Genomic DNA, 23,100 nt, shown 5'->3' with positions numbered 1-23,100 from the left:
GCAATCGGAAACAACCTGGAAAACTCCTTAATTAGCTATGAATGCCCTAACTCTAAAAGGATTTTAAAAAAATAAAACAGTCTGTGTTTTGCAGTAATAAAATAAAAATTAAAATAAAGCACATATAAGGTTTGATCCCTTTTGACTTACTCATATAGTCACTAATACTTTAATCCTTTTTTTCTTTTTGTTTGCATGTTTCTCTTTTGGCTTTTCCCATCAGGGGTCGCCACAGCGAACGAGTCGCGTGGTAAACTTGGCAATGTTTTTTTTACGCCGGATGCCCTTCCTGACGCAACCTTCTCAAAGCAACCGGGCTTGGGACCGGCACAGAGGTAGAGAAGGGAACAGGGAGCAGCCCGGAGTTGAACCCAGGATTCACGGACGGAAGGCGCCGCAAACCAGCACGAGCTAAACCGGCTCCCTTTCTTTTTGTTTGCATAGGATTCATATTTGTAGCCTTTTTAAAAAATAAATAAAACACTCAAAATCTGGATTAAGCACCAGTTTATTAAACTTTAGTTTAATCCACACTCAGATTAAATATCACTTTCCTGTTTTGACACACAAAACAGATGGCAAGCAGGCCCCTTCTGAAAGCTCCATAATTCCAAACTAAAATTTTCATTTCCATTACTCAAAAAAAAAAAAAAAACTACGCTGGCATGAAAAGAAAATGTGATCACCACAAAGAACAGCAGTCAGTTCCAAAGAAAGAAGGGAGTCTTTGAGACACAACCAAACTGTCACGAGTACAAACAAGATTTCAAGGTTTATGAGTGATTGCAGTGTTTATAGCAGTGCAAGCCACCAGCTGGACCAGTGCAAGATGATCATCTAGAGCCGTTAAAAACCCCGGTGTAAACTCTAAAATCCCTCTGAACTCTGCAGCATTTGGAGATGCATAGTCTTTAACATGTGCTGGCAGCTGAGAAACAGTGCATCGCGACAGGAACGGTTGTGTCCAGATAAAATTTTAAAAAATCAAAGAGCTTTTGAAAAGAAACTGATCCCCTCACCGTGGGATAAAGTTTACATGTCTTCTTCACCCCACAACACTTCTTTTTTCATCAATTGTTGCCAAGATCTGGACTTCGATGTAATGAACTTCCATTAGATGTGACAGAATACTGAACAAAGACGCAGAATCATGCACATTATTTGTTAAAAAGAAAACCTTTAAAAACTCCCCTGAAGGGGGGGGGGGCACGGCACAAACATAAAAAGGCCCTCATTGGCTTCAAGTCAGGTTGTTCCGGCTTTGGCTTTGAACGGGTCCCCACCGGCCCGGGGGTACCAAACTGGAGGTGTTCTGGACTTCCAGGAGTTCCACCGCCGAAGGAGAACAGAAGTTGTGGACGGTAAACCTTCTGTTGTTTATTCCACTGGGCTCCTCCTGTGGCCGGGCCGAGCCACGCCTCAATTGGTTAAACTGCCTGAAAAACACCAGAGAGGCTCTAACTTTACTGTCCACAAAATGAATGAAAAGAGGCTTTATTTTTGATAACTTTAATAACAGATAAACACACAGGCAAAGGAACAAAAACAACTCATTAGCATTTTGTGATTGTGTTGTGAAACTGAAATAGTTGAAGTGAAGAAAAAAATAAAACCCTCTAAAAGGACCTTTCAAAATACGAACATTTATACAGTTTGTCCCTCGTTTATCGTGAGAGTTGTGTTCTAAAGACAACCTAAAATAGGTAAAACCAGCAAATTATTACAATCATTCTAGACATTGTAAGGCTGTAGAACCCCTCACTACTCACTTAAACACTTTTCTCAGAGAGACTTTAACATTTCCACACTTTTCTCTCTCATCTAAACTCTCGAAGTTCAAACATTTGCTGAATAGAAAGTTTAGTATTATGTATCTGTGAACGACTAAAGATGAATGGAGATTTGGCAAAATGAACTCAAGTGCGCTGTTAAAAAAGGAAAGGAAAAGCATGCAAAATCACACAAAGAAAACAAAAAAAACACAGACTATGAAAAAAGAACTGCAATATAGCGAAGACCACAAATAAACAGCATAAAGTCAAATAAGAATATAAGAGTATGAAAAGTATGAATACCCGTTTGAGGACTCAATACCACATGTTTTGGCTTTCTCTTCTTCTCTTCTTGTATGACTAAACCCTACAAAGATGAGAACTAATGTAAACAGGACCGAAGCTAAAAGATAAGATTCTTTATGCTTTTAATAGAACTAAAAACATACCTGCTTTTCTTTTGCTCTTAGAGTCTTGAAGTGGGCTGAAGAGGCAGGAGAGCCGCTCTCTTTCTTTAGTTTACCTACCAATGAAAGTTAAAGAGTTAGAAAAAGCAATACTTTAATGCACTTTTGGATTATATCACTCAAAGGAAAGACTAAAAAAGAAGATAAAAACTTGATTTAAAACGTTTCAAATTTAAAAAGGGGCACAAACACCAAAAATAAAAATGTTCCAGAACAATATCCAAACTCCATTGCTTGTGATGTTTCTGCCTGATAAAGGCAGAGCGCTAAAACGCTAAAAGCAAAATATTTGTCTTTGGATGAAGTTTAAAAGTTGTCTTATTATTTCTTAAAAAAAAGGATCAATTCCTCTGGAACCTGCAGTGTTTTTGTAAAGTTGACAGTCTTTCTTAATGTGGGCCGCTGAGCCGCATAAGAAGCAGCAGCGCTGTTCCAGTGGGTCCCTCTTCTTGTGGCGGTCATTCCTCTTTCTGAACTGAACTCTGGGTTCATCTCCATCCAGGTTTTCAGGCCTTTCTTCCGAATCCCTTTTCTGCCTGGACCTGGAATAATAGAAAAAAAAAAGTTCATTGTCACTGATATATGGATGAATCCGTCTATGTTTTGGGACGAGACTCACTTCTGACGCATCGAGCAGTCTTTCATGAAGTGGCCCACCTTCCCGCAGATTCGGCAGCAGCGATCGTTGGGAGCCACTTGACCCTCAGTGAGCACTTCGGGGTCAAAGAAGTACTCCTGTTGAACAATGAAAGACATATCCACCATCATGGCTTTTGTTAGAAACACTAAAATCAGTGAGTGATGTTTAGAGTGCAGCTACTGACCATGTGGGAGGGATAGATTGAAGGCAGCACTTGAAACGGAGTACCAAACAGTGTTCTGCCATTGATGAAGGCTTTCATGATGAAGTTGGTCACTGTTGATGGAAAAAAAAAACACGTATGGTGACTTTCCTGAATAAAGCAGCCATGCTTAAAATATGAGGGATGGATAGAAATCATACTTTTCCTGGACAATCCAGCACCCAGATTATGATTCAAGTCAAACGGATCTGAAATATAAAAAAAACTTAAAATAGTATTTATAGCGTTGCTACTGATAGGAAAATTTGATTACGTTGCAGAAGATCACCTTCAATGACGATATATTTGGACGTCCATTGTTTGCTGAAGGTGGTGAGGCGGGCTCGCTGTCGAATGCTGACGACGTGCTCCTTGAAGTCAAAGTCCTCGGTGTAAAAGCGGAGCAGGCCGAGCCAAAGCTCCCCAATGCTCTCCGTGTTCTTCCCATGCTGTGGCCAGTGACTGGGCTGCAAGAGGAGGAGGACGACTCGGACTACTGAGGCGCGCAAACATTTTCAAAACAGTTCCCTAACAGAGCGCGCACATTCAAAATACTCACCAGGGTTTTCAGGTCATCAAAAAAGTACACATTCCAGCCATCAACAAGGACTTCTGGTTTATGTTTTCCAAAATAGATCTGCAAGAAATCATTCAATGAGGTGAAAAAAGGAAACTTTACAGATCCAGACTACTTTCAGTGTACTCATTCATACCTCTTGCAGCACCGGGATGACTGGAGGGTTCCTCTGCTGAAGGAAAAACAGCACCATGAGAGTGTAGGCATAAGAGGAAAGGCTGCCTCGGGAAGCATCCCCAATGTCACACATCTGTGGAGAAACGCACGTACAGTGTAAAAACCAGATGAAGGATGTACATGCAGAAGAGGACTCATTCATAAAATCACGCTGACCTTAGCAAAAACCTTCATGACGTAACAGAGGATCTTCACTCTTCTGTCAATGGCGGCGTAGGAAGCCAGCAGGTGTGTGTTATGAAGGGCCTGCAGAGAGAATGTTTGTCTTCAGTAAGGAAGGGCACCATTTGGATTTTCTATAGTGCCAAACCAGTACTTTAGAAATGGATTCAGTGCCTCAAGGTACTTTATCAATTATAAAAAATCAGACAATTTATTTCCTAAAACATTCAAGTGTGACGAAGCAACATCGCAGGGTGAATGGAGAGTGCTTAAATGTGCCTACGATGCTTTATTTCATTCTTTCTGACAGTCTGCGCTGCATCTCCGTTTTCACACACGCAGACGTAAACATAAATTTCACAGCTCATCGCCACAGCGATGGTTTTTTTCTGAGCATTATACACGTCACTCTGATCGCTGAATTGGAATCTTTTGCTGTAATCTTTCACTCGTTTGATGCTCCACCTACTCTCCTGGCCACACCCATTCTTACATGGGCACACCCCAAATTGCTGTAAAGATAAAATGTTTGGCTTGAATGCAAGACATTAACATCCTAATCGAAGCCCTCAAATCAGCGTTTTCATACAGTAATGGTAGTAACGCATACGTCCAAACTGATACCAACGTAGTGTCTGTATCCATCCCCAGTCCTCAAACACAACATCCACGGTCTTTGAGGGGCAGACATGAATGAGGGTGAAAGGAGAAGCGTTCTGTACCAGTGTGTTGTAAAGGCTGATGTCTCCTTCCAAGCTGGTGTTGATGTGGTAAAACTTTACGATGGGGACTTTGGCTGTAGTGATGGGCAGGATGTTCTTCAGATCTGGCAGAGAACCAAACAAGTTTACTGATGGATGAACACGGCTATTGTGTTTGTCCTCACACTTTCAGCATCCACTGTTTAGATACCTACAAGACATCGATCACAAGAGCCAAACCTGAAGACATTCCTGCAGGTTTTTGAGTTTAAAAAGCTCTAACATGAACCAGATGAATTTCACTAGGAATTTTGAGTTTCAGCAGGATTACGTCAGACAACAAAAATGTAAATAAAACAGAAGCCACAGTCATTTTATTAATAGTAACAGCCACTCTCGGTTTAAAAGTATGCATCGGGAGTAAACCACTGCTGGCGTTGTCAATCAGATGCTGTACCTGGGTTTTTCTTTAGACATCTTGCCAAACTTTCAATAATTCTGATGCAGTCAACATCCTGTTAAGTGGAAAAAGCAGAAATATAAAATTATAGTTGCTGTAAAAATAAAAAAAATATAAAAGCAGAACCATATTTAAAGCAGATACACAAAAACAAAAATGCATAAAAAGGCACAGCAATAAAGAAACGACCTACATCTATGTTTTCTTTCCCCTCCAAAACCATACAGATGTCTAGATCACTCTGTCTGAAGCCAAACCCATTTTTGGACGAGCCGAACAACTGCAGCCGAGCCCCTGTGAAAGGGATTTATGCACAGAGGTCAATTCAGTCTGGAGAATCCATCCAAATCACTGAAAGTCAGAGTTTACTTTACCGGCAAACTGGCACCTCACAAAGGCCTCCAGCTGTTGAAGGATGAGCTCTCTAATGCTCAGTTCCAGTTCATCTGGGGCAAAGTCCTCTGAGGAGAGAAGAATTATGAGGAAAAAAGCCTAATAATTTGGTATGAGGTGATTTTCAGTAAAGTCTGGGTTTGAAATAATGATTTAATAATAGGGGGACTAAAAAAATGGATTGTAGAAGTCTTTTTCTGCACTTCTCCAAATAGTCCTTTTTTATCATCGATTTTTTTAAATTACTGCAACCTTTTCTAATCAGAACTTTGATTTAAAAATATATATAAACAAAATATTTCCTGTATTTACATTCCTACTTTTATAAATGACCTCATAACCTTCTATGTCAAAGTCCACTCCCCTGTCATTGTTAAACCTCGTTTTTGAGACTGCAATTATACTGAAGCTTTGTGAAACTGTTCCAAGAAGCCCTTAATTTTATGGATGTTGGCCTACAAACTTGTACTATTAAAGTGGATTTCGGAGAACTTGGTATCATTCTTGTTTGCGATATTAAATTGATCCTCTGTATAGTACTGGCAGTTATGATCATCACTATAGAAAAAAAAATTTCAGGACCAAAATCAACATCTTTCAAATCTTCATCATTGTTCTGAGAAGCTGGAAGTTCTAGTTCATCATACTGTGAAATCTTGTCTAACAGAAACAAGCATTCAACTTGTCTAAGGGAAGTATTTGATACATCTTTTTGTTCAACCCATGGAATAAAAGCTGAAAGTCTGCACTTCAATGGCATCTGAGTTGTTTTATTTAAAATTCACCGTGGTAATGTACAGAAACTAAATTAAAAAGAATGTGTCTCTGTCCAAATATTTATGGTCCTGACTGTATTTGCTTATCATTGATCAAGCCTACAGCGCCACCTTTCGGTGAAAATAGGAATTCAGCCTAATATTTGGAAATTGTGTAGAAAAATGACTGGAACTCCAGTAAACACTGTTTGAAGCATTTTGCAGATGTTTGTGCAGTTTCAGAAGATTACGTTGCGGTCGTGGGGCCGTGACTTGGATACTGGGTTACCAAATGCGACGTCTTGACGCTTCCTTTGTACGAAGCGGGTGGTTTTGGCGATGCGAAACGGCTTGAGCGAGGCATTGCTCGCGGGGCGGTCGCCCGTGCTCGGGCCCGCTAAATGCTACTTGTGGCTTTAATTTTTTCAATCATTTCTTAGTTTTGAGTAAATGTCAGCTGTTTGATGGTAAAAAGAGCTGGACTTAAAGAGCACAACAACCCATTTAGAAAGAAGTCCCATGCTTTATTGTGGACCGGTGTCAGTCATCCACAGCAGAGCAGAACCGAACACTGAGAGGTGAAAGTCAGATGCAGGAAATGGCAAACTAGATAACAACATTTTGAACAGGCACGAGTTTAAACTCTGCTGTACCCAAGTTCGTCGCTCGTCTGATCCACCCATTCATGGATCAGCAACCCCCCAAGACAGCTTTCTACTGCATCGTTTCAATTTTGCACTTGGTTGTTGTACCCTAAAATGGCTAAAAATGGACATTAGAACTAGTCACAAAATAGCACCAAAGTGAGCACCAAATGCAGAAGCAGTAACGAAACTACTAAAACTACTTCAGCATCAGGGAGGCAAGTGCAGCGGTGACAAGCATGTCAGCTCTGGCTCCTCACTCTTCTGATTTTTAGTGCTCACTGCAGCACGGCGGCGGCGGCGGCAGCAGCACTTGGATTCACTCATCAGGTCCAGATGATGTTTAAATTAATAAACCCCAGTAAGTGCGGCTCAAATATTATCCAGCGCAATATTTCTCTAGAAAGAAGCACAGTTTCTCAAGTTTATAGAACCCAAGCAGACCCTGGTTAGAATATTCCATAAAAAGTGATGCTGCATACCGTTTCTCATGCAGACAGTTTGTCACAGTTTGATTTGATCTCAGGGATGTTTTGTGAATTCTTTTTTTTTATGTCTCTATTTACATTTAGCATTAGAGTAAAGGTTTGAGTGTCCGTTGTGAGAGTTAAAAGAAAATGCATAAAAAATCTCAAAAGAAAACGTGATAACTGCCCCCCCCCAAAAAAAAACAAGACAAAAAAAAAAAACAGTCACGCCCACCCCTTCCCACAGATAAACATCTCTGGAGTATCTGGCTATATTTAGGAAGGTAAACCTTAAATTTAATGAAGTATATATATAAAAGCTAATTGTTTTTTTAACTTTATTTTTCAGTTCAGAGATGTTGAATTTGAAGACTTTGTTTTGGTTCCAACCATAACACAGTACTCACTGTAGCACTGCTCACAGACTCGGTCGAGGACACGGACAAACTCTGATGTCAGTGGAGGCAAAGGATGCAGCTCCACCTTCTTGAAATCCTCTGGACAGTCTTTCTTCAGATGGCCATCCCGCTTGCACAAGCTGCACACGACTACGTGCGACTAAAAAATAGGAAAGGACAAAATTTGTTACAAGTTTAACTTCTCTCCTAAAATCCAACAGACTAGAACATGTTTCTCTGGTTGTGAGTCCGAGTTCCTTCCCTACTGATTACATAGTGCACTATAGGGCTGCACGATATGAGGAAAACTTGCGTTATACGATATTGGTAATTAATATTGCGATAACGATATAAAATGCGGTATATAAACAAATAGCAAAAAAAACAAAAACATCATTTCCATTTCACTGCAACAGTTTAAAAATTATACTCCAAATGACCCTTGTCGACGTAGGAGGCAAACATCAAACATAAAAGGGCTCATCTGATTGATCAAAGACGTAAACGGGTCCTTCTGATTGGTTAAATGCATAAAGGGATTTATTTCATTTGTTCAATATTTCAAGCTGCCATGAGTTTGTTTTAGCAATTTAAGGTAATCATTTATTGCGATTTTTGCCGTCTTCTGCGGTATGCATATTGCACAGCTTGATTTCGCGATAACGATAAATTTGCGGTATATTGTGCAGGCCTAGTGCACTATATAGTGCATTTGCCATTTCGTAGTGCTGTCTGAATCTACAATTTCAACATCGAGTGCCCTAGAAATTTCCCAGAAGTCTCTGCGAAAAACCAGTGTTCACCAATGCTCACTAGATTGGCAAATAGAGACCACAATGCATTGCGCCGGAACAATTTTTACTAAAAAAAGGTATTTAAATTTACTTTTTTAATAAACCATCAACGTTTTTATCTTCAGAACTCAGTGGACTCATTTTAACTTTGTAAAAACACTGACGTCATATCTGCTACTTAAAAAAATAAAATAAAAGGCAGTGAGCATGGTGTCTGCATTGCTTTTAAAATTTAGGGCACTACGTAGTGCCACACTAAATTGTTTTTTAGTAGTTAGGGGTTAGGTTGGGAAGATTGCTGTCGGTGAACGCACCTTTCCTCTGGTGAAAGCTTGGCGGGTGAACTTATAAACAAAAGTGACTTGTTTTTGGTGAGTGTTTTCTGGCCTTTCATTTTTAACTTGGACAGGAGCAGTAGAAGGCCTGCCAGGTGCCAACTCCACATCCTCTTCATCTTCCTCCATTGAAGCGGGAGTTCCATATTCTGAACCCTCCTCATCAGACAAGAGCTCCTCTCCTGACGGCTCATCCACCGCAAAAATCTCCTCATCTTCCGTGGTAACGCTGTCCAAGTGGTGCCGACGATGCCCCACATCTTCATCCTCCTCGTCCTCCGACAGACTGCTTTTACCCATGTCCACCTTTTCTTTCTCCCCTTCCTCATCCGAGTCACTGCACTCTTCAACGTCTTCCTCCTCCTCAATGATGCAGTCCGAGTCCTCCGGGCCGTTCTGGACTTCACATTGCTGACTTGTGTGCAGTGACTGAAGGGTGAGCAGACTGAAAGATGACAAGTCCAGGAACTCCTCATCCAGATTCCTCACGTCTGACCCTGGAGCGGTTTCCTGCTTGGCCTCTTTCTTGTGATTGGCAGACGGCAGACTGAGCGGAGAAGCAAAGTACTTATAGGTGGTCTTGAGGCAGTGTAAGATGTAGTCACACGTTTGCTGGCTGTTTACAGAGCGGGCCATGTTTCTCTTCACTGCAAATGGGTCTAAAAACAAAAATTGGTTGCTTTAATCAGTCATAAAGGAGGAGCCTTTTTTTCTTCCTTTTTTGCATTCAACTCGTCAGAAAAGAAGGGCAACTTTTAGAGCTTTTGTACGGTGGCCCTGAAGTTCATAACATAAACATATTAAAGAACACAACAAGAATTTAAAAAGGCAAAAAAAATATTTAAAACAACTTTACATTTTTAAAAAATCAAAACAAAATTTCAGAAATCCTTCTGCTCTACCTTTTCTTCAAAACTGAAACATAAATATTCCAATCACTGATGTCCCATAGTACCTAGCTTTTCCAGTTTCTTATTTTATTTCATTTTTTTTACATTTATCTTTGATTTTTGGAAATTATTTTAGTTTTCTGAAATGTTTTTGTTTATGGGATTTTGTTTTAATTTTTCTTAAATGTAATGTTGATTTTTTTTTTATTATTATTTGTTTTGCATTTTTAATTGTCGGGACCTTTTATGCTCCAGTGATTTGCACTTCAGGGCCACTGCACTTTTTAGTTGCATAACATCAACATTATTTTCCATAACCCCCACAATGGATTTACAGATTTTGTCCATTAAAAACAACAATTTGTGAAAGTTTTTGACCTTCGACAGCGATGCGTTTTTTTGGCCAGTCTTTCATCTCCCGGGACAGGACGGTGCCGGTCCGCACACTGATCACGTTGTCAGCCATGTTAAATTCCAGTGAGTAGAAGCGGAGCAGTTCAATCCAGAGGCGCCCTGCTTCCACGGTTGGACGGGGGGCGGTAAACACCAGTGGGACCTGCAGGACAACACAGCACCCTTCAGTCTAGTAGATTTTGTCTGAAATATTCACCAGTTTGAAAATTAACATCCATATTTGTTTCTGACTGAATGTCAAAAAGTTATTCATTGTGTTTTGTTTTTAATTTAAAAAAAAAGAACAGAAAAAGATCACATTTTTTACAAACCAAAGGAATGAAATCATAAATCCATAAGTTAAGAACAAAGTGCCTTTTATCACAAAGGACTGGAGTCTGTAAAATGACCTTTCCCTTTGTAGAGGAGCGCTCTGCTGGCTGTGATGGTTCCTTGGAGGAGCCGGTGAAGGTCCAGTGCACACATCCATCCTTTGTATGCGTGAGATTATAGCCTGACAGTCTGCCGATTGAAAACCCTTTAATCTGATGAGAGTCAGACGCTTGAGTTAATCATCAGTTGAAGTAAAACGTGTTGTGCTCTTCGTTTAAGAAAGAGGTCACCAGAAACACACCTCAGAGTTTAGGTAAGTGGGTAGGAGAGGCTCTTTACGCTTCTGTAAGAAGTAAATGACCATAAGGGCAAAGGCGTATGGTGGCAGCCCCCCTACCTCGGCGTTATCGACCTCACAGATCTAAAAAATTCAAGAATAAATGTAATGAAAACAAGGGAAGCGTGCAAGAGCTTCCAAGCTACGGTGGGGCGTTAACAGGAAACATACCCGAGCCCATCGCCTCAGACCCATAACCAGCGGCAGGAGGACAGGTTCCCTGCTGCTAAGAGCCGACAGGTAACAGGTGGTCTGGTGGGCGTTTTCATTCCCCGCACTGACTTTGCAGACGAGGCCACTGTTGAATCAAACAACATCTGTTAAAGAAGTTATTATTTTTGGCATTTTGCTAATGCAAGAAAATGGATGGATGGATGGATGGATGGATGGATGGATGGATGGATGGATGGATGGATGGATGGATGGATGGATGGATGTGTTTTGCTGCATTAAAACCTTAATATTAAATGTGTTTTTGACATTTTTTTTGCTGATGAACCTGAACAGAATCATCTGAACCCTTGAAATGAATGAAAAATGAATACAATAATTAATAAAACTACTCATTAAATCAAAAGTTTGTAACAACACCAAAAAAAGTACAATGCACAAACAAAACAAAGAGGTTTTACAATATAATAAATGAAAGAGATATGAAATAAAAGAGTACATTTGGTTGAACATCATTGGATAGATCCCCACAAAGTGGTAACTAAAAAGCACATTGGGGACGAAAATCCATCTTTATAGACCCATTTAACCCTTGTGCTATCCTATGGGGTCAAGATGACCATTGACGTGTTCTCCCTACCATGACAAAGGTGGATAAAGGTGGAGAGGATTTCATGTAATCCATGGACATCAGTGAGGTTCACAAATCATTGAAGAAAAAAGTTCAGTGCACTGTCTAGTGGGTTTAAATGACCTCACTCCTAAGGTCACAGTGCCTAAGATAGCACAAGGGTTAACAAAACATGGAGATTCACACTGTTAGTTGATTAAAAAACAAGACTAATCGTTAGAGCTGTGACGGAGTGGGATTTTTTTATCACTGGGGTGATGAACCAGCAAGAGGCGCGGTGTCGCGGTTATCGTCACAGTGATTATAAGTTTAGATCTTTTCTTTTCCATTTTAAAGAAGTTTTGTTCAATCAACGTGTCAGTGAAGGTTCTTGACATCTGGACTTAACCCTTTGACAACTGAATTTATTTCCAGCTACGAGAAATAAAAATTTGTTCATGTTTTTGTTCTCAAGTAGATCCTAAATTAAAGTCATTTTAGAGCCAAAGTACTCTGATGCATATTTGCATCAGTAGGTGTCAAATCTTCTCCCTTTAATCAACTTAGAAACGTTTTAAAAACTTTTCACAATATATCTAGATTACTAAACAAAAAAGATGAAATAAAACTATACAGTTTAAGGTATGACAAATTCTACTCAACTCTAAATCACAGGCATAAACAAATCTCTAAAGTAAAAACCTTACAAACCTCTTCTTCTCTTTGCAGATGACCGCTGGCACTCTGGCGTGGAAATCGGCTTCCAGGTTAATGAAGAGAGCTGAAAACAATAAACAACAGGACAGTTTGAACCGTCTGTGACAGATTGCATGTTCTATGGAGGGTCTTCTTACACAAACAGAAGGAAAAAAACTTTTAAGTTTATTAAATACGATTGTGACGTACGACATGTGGAGAGGCTCTCTTTAACCACCAACAAAACATCTGGCTGATGCATCTGTGAATACAGTCCATTTCAAAACCTTCATTCAACGTCAAATCAATATTAAAACTCACATGAAAACGGTAGGTCGTTCTACAACCACAATGTCCACGATGCAACCATTTTGCAAAGAATTCCTCTGATTCTGATTCAAACATCTGACTTTTACGAACTTATCTGGACTTGTGGAAACTCACATGAGGACACTCAATGTCAATGTTGACATCAGAGTCTTTAAATCCAAACTTAGTGCAGGAGGACCCGTAAAGCCTGAGCTTGATATCTACAAATAAATGAAAACATCAATAAAAACGGTGCACTGATAAAAGCCATTTATGCAATAAACAGATAATATTGGGGGAATACACTGACTTCCTCACTAAGCAGATTATTCTTAGGTGGCTCACCAGGCAGGACGGACTGAAGAAGCTCTTGCATGACAGAGACGACGCACCGTCTCTTCTCAACGTCCTGATCGCTGATCCCATGTTCCTGAACGACAGCCTCCAGTGCTGACGTCACCGCGCCGACCTGCTCCGGACCAGGAGGCCGAATCTCCGTCAGCATCACCTCCTCTTGTCTCTCCTGTTGGCAACAAAAATCGTTTAATACAACTTTAAAATCATGATGTTGGGGAGGGGGAGGGGAGATTCTCCATAGTTCAACACTCACTCTAAGTCTTTTTTTGTGCCGCCTGTCTCTGATATGCCTGTAAGCATCAGACAAAGAGTCCAGGAGAAAGTCACACAGTGCACAGGCATAAAGTGCACCAGGGTTACTGCGGGACTTCTGATTGGGACAAAAGAAAAAAAACAATCAGCACAGATGTTAAAGGAGGAAAAAACCTATTATTCAACGTAACTCAAAAGTTATCGCTGAAATAGTAAAAACAGTTAAGACGACAGGGTTAAATACCTTCACGAGACGGTACACCTCGTCCTTTTTGAGCCGTTTTTCTGCTTGCTGCAGGCTTTCCAGCTCTTTGACTGAGAGTGTACTCTCTTCAATCACAAGGTTTGCGTCCTCTTCAGCAACGGCTCCGTTCTCTTTAAATCTCCACTTGTTTCTCCACCTTTTTCCTTCAATTAGCATAAATAAAAACGTGTTAAATGTTTAGTTAGGTCAGTTTTTGAAAATTGAGTTTCTTATAGCACTGCAAGCTATTGTGACCAGTAAACACTAATGTAGTGTGTTCTAAAAATTGACATTTTTGAGGGGATTTGGCTTGAAGCAAGCAGCCTGTCTTTAAAATTCCTACCAGCATTTCCATCAGTGCCGTCCCTTCGGCCTTGCTCCCTGTCCCCCTTTAAGCCTCCTCCTTGCATTCTCCTCCATGGCTGTTGAGGGCCTGTTCTCCAATGATCTTCTTGACCTCCACTGCTGTAGTCAGGATCAGAAAACCATCGGACATCATCCCTTTGAGAAGGGCTCAATCCACTTCTGAGTCCACCAGGGGAGTAGCTCAGAGGTTCGAACCCTCCCTTTTTGGGGCTTGCCCTGTAGGGGCCACCCTGGTTCTTCTTGCCGTGCTGACCCCCTGCTGCTCTCATGCCTTGTCCCTGAGACTGGTCGTGCACCCTTCGACTTTCTGCCTTGTCTGATGCTGCTGCTCCCCTCTCTGAGCCCCCATGCTTGAACCTGTGCGGTTTGCCAGGGTTTTCCATGGTTCACTTTGATAAAACTGTAGAATGAAATGTCCAGGTCATTTGAAATTAGTCCTTATGCGAGGAGACCTGCAGAGAAAAGCCAGAGCAAGAGATGAACAACACATAACAAGTGATTAAAAACATATTAAAATCTCATTCATTCATCTTCTGAACCCGTTTTGTCCCTTTTGGGGGTCAAGGGGCTGCCGGAGCCTATCCTGGCAACTTGCGGGCGAAAGCAGGGGACACCCTGGACAGGTCGCCTGTCTGTCGCATGGCCACAATCACACACCCATGCACACCAACATTCACACCTCGGAAAAATTTAAAATCACCAATTAACCTATGAACCATGTTTTTGGAAGGTGGGAGGAAGCCAGAGTCAGAGAAAACCCACGCCTGCACGGGGAGAACACAAACTCCACACAGAAAGGTCCCCCAATGGTGTTCTGGTTCAGGTCCCCCAGCCAGGACTTGAACCGGGGTCCTTCTTGCAAGAGCGCTAACCACTGCGCCACCGTACAGCCTATTTTCTAAAAATCAAAGCATCTGGAATAAAATCTTCCTTTAAACATTTCAACATTCATCCAAGGACTTAAAGTCGAGATATGACTAAACTTCAAGACAACACAACCTTGATAAATGAGAACTCTCACCGACATAACAATTTAAAGAAAGTAAGTAAGTAAGTAATCTTTATTTATATAGCACTTCTCACAGAGAGCGACTCACAAAGTGCTTCACAAAGTAAAAACAATATAAAATCAGTAGCGATACCCAATAAAACGCACACAGGCATAGAAATAAACAAACAGGCAAAAGTGAACACAAGTAAAAGTCAGCTAAAAGCTTTCCTAAATAAAAAAGTCTTAACTTGAGCTTTAAAACACTCGACTGAGTCAATCTGGCGCAGAGACAGGGGGAGGTTGTTCCAAAGTCGGGGAGCAACTGCCTGAAAGGCGAGGTCTCCTCTTGTTTTAAAATGAGTTTCTGGAACACATAAAAGATTTTTTTCAGTGGACCTCAAAGAACGTGCAGGAGTGTAGGGAGTTAAAAGGTCAGAAATATAGATCGGGGTTTGTCCGTGCAGGGCTCTAAAAACTAAAATCAGAATCTTAAAATCTATTCTAAATTTAACAGGAAGCCAATGTAGAGATAAAAGCAGAGGGGTGGCATGAGTGCGCTTGTTTGTTCCAGTTAAAAGCCTTGCAGCAGAGTTCTGGACCAGTTGGAGACGTTTAAGAGACTTTTTGTTAAAACAAATAAAAAGAGAATTACAATAGTCTAAACGAGAGGAGATAAAAGCATGGATGATCCGCTCAAGGTCAGACCTGGTCAACATTGGCTTCAGTTTAGCCACATTCCTCAGGTGGTAAAAACAGTTTTTGACCAAGCGCTTCGAATGAGAGTCTAGAGACATAGCTTTGTCAAACCAGACACCAAGATTCCTGAGACTGGGCTGGACAGAAGAGCTCAGTGAACCAAGGTGTCTTTTGATGGAGGAAATTTTGTCATCAGGAGCAAAGATTATTGTCTCTGTCTTGTTTGGGTTCAGGAGTAAATGGTTGTCATTTAACCAAACTCTAATGCTGGCCAAGCAGTCTAGGAGATTTGATAGATTTGTGTAATTATTTTTACCAAAGGAGCAATAAAGTTGAATGTCATCAGCCTAAAGATGATAAGAAATATTTGAAAATTTGCTGATGAGTCTCCCAAGGGGAATCATGTAGAGTGAATAGAATGGGTCCCAATACAGAACCTTGGGGAACGCCACAAGACAGGATTTTTGCTTCTGAAGAAAGAGAGTCAACACAGACCTTATAAGATCTACCACTGAAATAGGAGACAAACCATCTTAGGACAGAACCAGATAAACCGTAGTCGTGAAGACGTTCGAGCATGATGACATGGTTTACAGTATCAAATGCAGATTTTAGGTCTAAAAGAACGAGAACGGTGAATTGACCAGAATCTGCCGCCATGAGCACATCGTTAGAAACTTTTAAAAGAGCTGTTTCATTTGAGTGGTTCTTTTTAAAGCCAGATTGGAAAACGTCACAAATATTGTTTTGTTCTAAGAATGACCTTAGTTGCTCTGCTACAACCTTCTCCAAGATCTTAGCAATAAAAGGAAGTTTTGAAATGGGACGGAAATTATTTGGATCAGAGTGGTCCAAGTTAGGTTTTTTAAGCACAGGATTTATTATAGTGTGCTTCAGAAAGGAAGGAACGGATCCAGACGTTAAGGAGAAATGTATAAGGTCAACCACGGCAGCACCAATACACTCAAACACTTGGAGAAAAATAGGAGTTGGAATTATATCAAGGGGACAAGATGAGGGCTAGATCTTATCGAGCAAAGAATGGATGTCCTCCACTGTGACTGGAGAAAAATTAGACCAAGTCTGAGAGAATTGAGGGGATGGAGGTGGCTGAGCACCGACTAAATGAGGGATGTTATGTCCAACATCTGAAATCCTAGCCGAGAAGGTCTGAAGAAAAGTGCTACAATCCGATTGAGAAAGATTGGGGAGTTGAGAGGAGGAGGGTGATGTAAGAGTGTTTATGATGTTAAAAAGAGTTTTGGGGTTTCTTTTGTTCATTGAAATAAGTTTATGAAAAAATGTTGACCTAGCTTGCTTTATCATGCCATTTAGGGTGGACATCAGCTCTTTAAGACGCAGCCTTTGCACTTCCAGTTTTTTTTTTAAAGGGCCATCATTTTTTTTTAAAAGATGCCTTTTAAAAAGAAAGAAAAACATGCAAAATGTGCTTTTTTGAGAGAAAAAGATTTTTCTGGTTTGATCCAAAAACCTGTTAAAGTTCAGATTTGTTTAAACAATTTCACTGTTGAGTTTGGAAATCACTAACTACTAAGATTTTTTCATCTGAATATTCCTGTTTTTTAGTCTATTTAAGTTTTATTAATTTTAAATAAATTGGTTTGTTTTTGTTCACGTGTGACAAAAAAATAAGTTATGGACTCCTCCCGTATTTATTCTTGTATAACATTTTGAGTCATAATTGGATGACAAAAGCTTTAAAAATGGTGTGACTGGTTGTGCCATCCCAATATCAACAAATAATAAATAATTTATAATGAATCCATACTATCACCAAAGCTGAGGGCAAAAGACATTTAATATGCAGCAGAACTCCCTGAAGAGAGTTATTTAATTAGCCATTTGTTTTTTTCCATGTATTAATTGGGCGTAGGTATAACTGGCAAAATACTAAATTGATTAAGATTCATTAGTGTCAGGTTCTATTAGATATATGATTTAAAACCCCAACTAACTTTGCTTAGTTATGAAACACTTCACATTACTAGAGTGTGTATTCATAAAAAAGGGATTCCTACATGAAAACTTTAGAAAAGCAGCATTAAAAGTCTAATTAACACATTTTTAAGAACTTTAAACACCAGTTTCAACCTTATTTATGGTCAAAGTTCTGCAGATCTGGTGTTATTTATTAAACATACCCATTTGTATTTATTTATACATTTATTTATATAGACATTGGAAAAAAAAGAAAGAATAAAAGGGAAAAATGAAACACTTCTAACAGGAACACCTGCCAAAAACATTCCGAAAAGCCAACATCCAAGTGAATACCTTAGGAAAATGGGTTCATTGCTTTGATATCAATTGTGTTAAGTGAAGATCAGCCTAATTGGTGTTAAACCTAGTCAATGCTGATCTTTTAACACTGGTGTCATTTACTTCAACGATCAAAACATAAGGCCCTAAACTTCGTTGTGAAATCATTACCTTTATGTTGAGTTTTTAATCATACATTGCATAACACCAACCAAAATACAACATTACTGCTTTTCATTGCTTAAGCTTAAATGTGTGTACTATGACTGCTGACAGTTTAGTGTTAAGTCCCGCAATCGATTTACGAACAAATATATACACGTTCTGCTTCTCTGTTTCCATTCTTTCTCACACAACAGCAGAAAGAATGATGATCCAAATACTCAAGAAAGAAATAACCAATCGCGTTTCAATGTGCTAACTAGATCGTTAGCAGTCAGAGGCTCAGACATTAAGTCCAGGCGTCTGTGTCTGTTGCATGGTTTCGTTCCAACCTCCTCCGCTTCCCTTATTAATCAGACTTCCTCGTTGCCTGTCATGTTTCTAACACCACAGTTTGCCAGCAGACGCAGCAGAAGCTAAACAGACAAAAGCTTTGGCCATGTTAGCCATTAACATTTAGCCGTCAAGCTAGGACATAAGCTAGCTGTTAGCTAACCACCATGGCTTCTTCTTGCTCATTTGTGATGAACTTTTGAACCGACAGTCGTTTTCGAGTAAACCACGAGTTTAACACTTAACCGCACAAAACAATTACACTAAGAGAAGGTTAAATACCTTTTGAAAGTGCACACAAGACATATTTAAAGGCTTGTTGGACTCTGACTTTGAATATGCTTCGTCTCGCACAGGAGTTTGAATGATGACGTATGAGGGATGGTTTGTCGACGTCAAAGTCCCGCCCATAAAAAAATAAAATAAAATAAAGTAAAATAAAATAAATTAAAACAAAATTAAAAAAGATAAAGTAAATACAAACAAAATCAAATTAAATTATATTAAATCAAATTAAGTTAAGTTAAGTTAAGTTAAGTTAAGTTAAGTTAAGTTAAGTTAAGTTAAGTTAAGTTAAGTTAGGTTAGGTTAGGTTAATTTAAGTTAAGTTAAGTTGAGTTGAGTTGAGTTAAGTTAAATTAAATTAAATTAAATTAAATTAAATTAAATTAAATTAAATTAAATTAAATTAAATTAAATTAAATTAAATTAAATTAAATTAAATTAACAATTAACCATTCCCTTTTAAAATTATTTTAAAGGGATTTGTTTTGTTTTATTGTGAAAATGAAAAGCCAGTTCAAAGGATGTCAAAATATTTTAAACACAAATATTTTAAACTGTTGTGTGTAGAAAATTAGATTTAGGGCATGCATGCTTTTAGATTTATTTTTCTGTTTTGAAAAACCTCCCCAAAAAATGATGATCTTAAGATCCCTATATCAATTAAACTAATGGATGTGCAGGAACAAATGTGAATACTGTGGGCAAATTGAAGTGTGCCGAACATATTTCTGAGAGGAAAATATCATTAGATTTGTTTGTTTTACAATCTATTGACACAACTGATAACTAAAGAAACCGCATCATATTTTTGCAACACAATGACGAATTATTTAGAATATTTTATATATTTTGTTTACTTCATGAACTGTGTTATATTTAGTTTAAACTTATGCATTTATTTTACAAAACATGGACATTATATTGGCTTTTATAGTTTGGGCAAAATTCATTTAGAGGGACTTTTGCTAAATGCATCTGACTTTAAGTTTTTTAAGTTAAAATTTAAGTAAAGCTTTATTATGAAAAGAATTATAACTCCTATCATTAATCTAGCAGCATCATTTTGTAATTGTGCATGTTTTTGTAGGTTAAACAAGCCTGTGTAAGTTGGTCACGTGGGAACACAAACTCCAGGAGGTGAACAAAAGCCATATGGCTGAAGGTTTGATAATTAATTCCTTAATGGGACATGTGCCTGTTTACCCTCCGTTGCCTTGGCGACAGGAGAAAGGTGAGCTGCGGGAGCGGGGAAGACCCCGGGAAAATGACGTCAGCACGCGGGACCCCCCTCTCCATCCACCGTCCATTCAGCACGAGGCTGTTTGTCTGGAGACACAGACGCCGCAGGCTCCCCAAACATCCTCCAGAAATGGTGTCGTTTAGAAGAGAAGCGAGTTCCACAGGAGGGCAAATGTTCGGCGCCGCTCACGCAGAAGACGCTCTGACTGCGGCTCAGAGGCAGAGGGGTCGTCTCAGGAAACAAAAGCTCAGAACTCTTTTTAGTGACTTCGAGGATGATTCCCTTCCATCTCCAAACTCCTTCAGGACGAATTTGGCCTTTTTTGCGCTTGAAAACCAAAGATCTGTCACAGGAGAGTTGTCAAGCTGGTTCCTCCAGTATGGAGACGTCGGCTTCAAGATCCAGAGGGAGAAAGAAACGCAGTTTTTTCCTTGCAACAGTTTGGCCCGTCAGCCGCAAGTAGGCAACGTTTATTGAGTAACTTGAAAGCAGTAAATATTATAAATATGTATTTTTACTGTCACACATGGAATTTGACATTGCACCTGTCAGATGATAAGAGTAATAATAACTTAGATTCATTTTAGCCCAATGCATTTAGTGTCAACATTGCAGAAGGCTTTGTCAGGTCAGAACATATTTCTTCACATTTTTGTTGATGACTCTTTTGCAGCTGACTGCAGAGGCCAGGTGTAAGCTGGTCAGCTGGCTCATTCCTGTTCACAAACATTTTCGTCTGTCCTTCGAGTGCTGCTGTCTATCAGTGAACATCATGGACAGGTTCCTGGCATCCACTCCCATTGCTGTAGACTGCTTCCAGCTCCTGGGAGTCACCGCGCTCCTCCTGGCCACTAAACTGGTCTGTCTTTGGCATCAGTCATTCTCCTGATCGTTTGGATTTCAGCTGACTCAACGTCCTCTGTTCTCTCTTCAGGTGGAGATTGGTTCCCCATCAGTCAGCCACCTTCTGTCCTTGTGCTGTGATGCTTTCACTAAGGAGCAGCTCTACAACCTGGAGCGCCTCATCCTCCTGCGACTTAACTTCCATTTCACTGCTCCCACCCTGGCCTTTTTCCTGGACTATTTCACAAACTGCATTGAGGCTGATGCCCGGTTTAAAAATAATTGTTCTGGCACATCAAAGACCACCTATGTCAGCAGCTTTGCTCAAAAGGTGTGTGAGTTGACTCTGGCTGACTATGCTTTCAATAAATACCCACCGTCTCTGACGGCTAGCTGTGCCATGAGACTCGCCAGTGAGTTTTTGCAGACGTATTTTGCTGGGACATCATCCATGCAGTCACAGGATAACCTGGTGGATGGTTTCACAGACGAGGGTTCTACAGTTTCCCTTCAGCTACTAGAGAGTGATGGAGCTTCAGAGATGGACCTTAAGGACTGCTTCCTGTCAATGATGAACTTCAACCATAACCTAATGGAAGAATGTCAGGAGAACATGAAGCTGTTAGTGTCATTAAATGGGATCGACCAATGCGCCATTGACTGCTCTTATTAATCAGATTCAAAACGTCCTATGAATACCGTGGTCATTTTTACAGTAGTGATTACTACATTTTTTCTAAAAGTTGTTACTGTCTATTAATATGTTTTCCATCTAAAAAATTGTGCAATTGTTTGTGTATTCCTTCACTTTTTGCACCTTTAACATGTTTGTATGATGAAATAAATTATCACAAACGAATTTGAACTGGTTTCTTTCTAAGCTAAGCAAACTGCAGAACTATAAATCTATACACAGATATGTCAAACTGAATTAGTCATGGTATTGATTAAATAATGCAGATACATACATCCACATACACTTGTGAATAATCATAAGTAGACGCCTTAACTCGTGCGTACAGAACATGACAAAAGAAATAATAAGTTTGACAAAAGGAGCTTAATTTAAAAAGTTTGAATCGATTGTTTACACCATTTGGTTGGTTAAGGCAACTAATTTTTCAAATACAAAATAAAAGTTCAACATTTATTTGATATGTTAATCAAATTAATCATTTTGGTGCCAAATCCTTTGGTGCTAAATAATGGACTTTTTTCGTTGAACATATGCTTGTAATGCAAATAGCAAACAGTCTGTCGTCATCGACCCGTGTTCAAAAACAATCAATTCTACATCCAAGATTAACTTTTTGGTTTCTTTATTTAGTATTTTTTCAGAATTGACTTTAGAGTTTGGTGTTTTTACCACGTTCCATATTCTTCCGTGTTTGACGCACTGTCTTACAGGAATTACGCACAAATTGTTCTGTCCACAGAAGAAAACATAATAACTTCAGAAACGGGAAGAATGCTTGTGCTCGATGTTGATGGGAAAAATGTGGTGTTTTTCCACTCTTCAGGTGACAGCTATTGGATCTCACGGTTCTGCGCATCGATGTTTGCTGCATTCGGAGTCACAGCGCATGAGGGTAAAGAAGCACCTGCTGCTCCCGCGCCGGTTACGCGCGGGATCTCCTTCGCACTCCAAGAAAACCCGTCTGTGCCACTTGAATCTCCGAGGACGCCGTGACTCCCTGGAGACCAGTGAGTGAATTTGATTGGGTCGTACGTATGAAATGGCGGCACAGAGACACACAAACCGGGAGGATGAGGATTATATGAGCTAGAAATCCGTTATGCCGCTTCGGGTCTGCTGTGGAAATGCTGGGAGACAGACTTACTACTCCTCCTGTTCACCCAAACCTAATGGGACAACTTGGGAAGAGAGTAGCCGTAAGCAAAGTCTTTCTTTCTACTGTTACACTCTGACATTCGAAATACTAGAAACGTTTCAAGCGCAGTCTTCTCCCAGAATAAAATGCCAGTGCCAAGAAGCAGCAGTCCGGTCAGCATGTACGTCGAGCTCCCAAGCTTCCTTGATCAAGGTAAACTTCACACACGGGCCGAACTTTTGTGCATTTTCTTGATCAAACATCTATACATTTGTGTGTTACAGCTTTCTCAACAATTGCGTGGGATGATTTGGGAGGTTGCTCCCCTCAGTCAAGACAAGATTCGCTCATCTCCCAGGTAAAGATGAAACCAGCATGCGGAAACGCTTTGCACGCAACTCCCATTCCTTCAGTTGATATTAGTGGTGGAATCCCTCTTAACACAACGGATTTTATTTTAATTGGTTTATCCTTAAAGGTTTTTTCGACTTTGGCACAGTTATAAGCGCCCACATTACGCACAGCTCCACACAAAC

The 23,100-nt window shown here is 39.9% G+C and overlaps 2 protein-coding genes and 1 long non-coding RNA gene across 3 annotated transcripts; 2 read left to right on the top strand and 1 right to left on the bottom strand.

Annotated features, from left to right (window-relative positions):
* Nucleotides 1–490: 490 nt before the first annotated feature.
* tut7 (terminal uridylyl transferase 7) lies at nt 491–18,769 on the bottom strand. Its single transcript, XM_011478857.4, has 29 exons — nt 18,647–18,769; nt 13,880–14,354; nt 13,537–13,700; nt 13,294–13,410; nt 13,029–13,206; nt 12,819–12,904; nt 12,585–12,636; nt 12,390–12,459; nt 11,069–11,195; nt 10,862–10,981; nt 10,638–10,772; nt 10,213–10,390; nt 8,924–9,603; nt 7,825–7,975; nt 5,533–5,619; nt 5,352–5,452; nt 5,156–5,213; nt 4,720–4,823; nt 3,992–4,081; nt 3,795–3,908; nt 3,641–3,718; nt 3,371–3,548; nt 3,243–3,290; nt 3,064–3,155; nt 2,859–2,974; nt 2,597–2,781; nt 2,222–2,295; nt 2,076–2,139; nt 491–1,436 (listed from the first exon to the last, which is right to left on the bottom strand). Exons 2-29 carry the CDS (start codon nt 14,283–14,285, stop codon nt 1,420–1,422), a joined length of 3,870 nt encoding a protein of 1,289 aa, XP_011477159.1. The 5' UTR covers nt 14,286–14,354; nt 18,647–18,769; the 3' UTR covers nt 491–1,419.
* Nucleotides 18,770–19,716: 947 nt separating this feature from the next.
* ccno (cyclin O) lies at nt 19,717–21,530 on the top strand. The gene is made up of 3 exons (XM_004072257.5): nt 19,717–20,348; nt 20,563–20,748; nt 20,824–21,530. Exons 1-3 carry the CDS (start codon nt 19,839–19,841, stop codon nt 21,403–21,405), a joined length of 1,278 nt encoding a protein of 425 aa, XP_004072305.4. The 5' UTR covers nt 19,717–19,838; the 3' UTR covers nt 21,406–21,530.
* Nucleotides 21,531–22,214: 684 nt separating this feature from the next.
* Nucleotides 22,215–22,927, top strand: LOC144994452 (uncharacterized). The gene is made up of 3 exons (XR_013657995.1): nt 22,215–22,625; nt 22,705–22,777; nt 22,849–22,927. It is a non-coding gene; the product is annotated as an uncharacterized LOC144994452 (long non-coding RNA).
* Nucleotides 22,928–23,100: the final 173 nt, after the last annotated feature.

The sequence above is a fragment of the Oryzias latipes genome, chromosome 9, assembly GCF_053564925.1.
Source record: "Oryzias latipes strain Hd-rR chromosome 9, Olatipes_Hd-rR_3.1".
In the NCBI taxonomy this organism is placed as follows: Eukaryota; Metazoa; Chordata; class Actinopteri; order Beloniformes; family Adrianichthyidae; genus Oryzias; species Oryzias latipes.
This window is presented reverse-complemented; position numbering and strand designations above follow the sequence as displayed.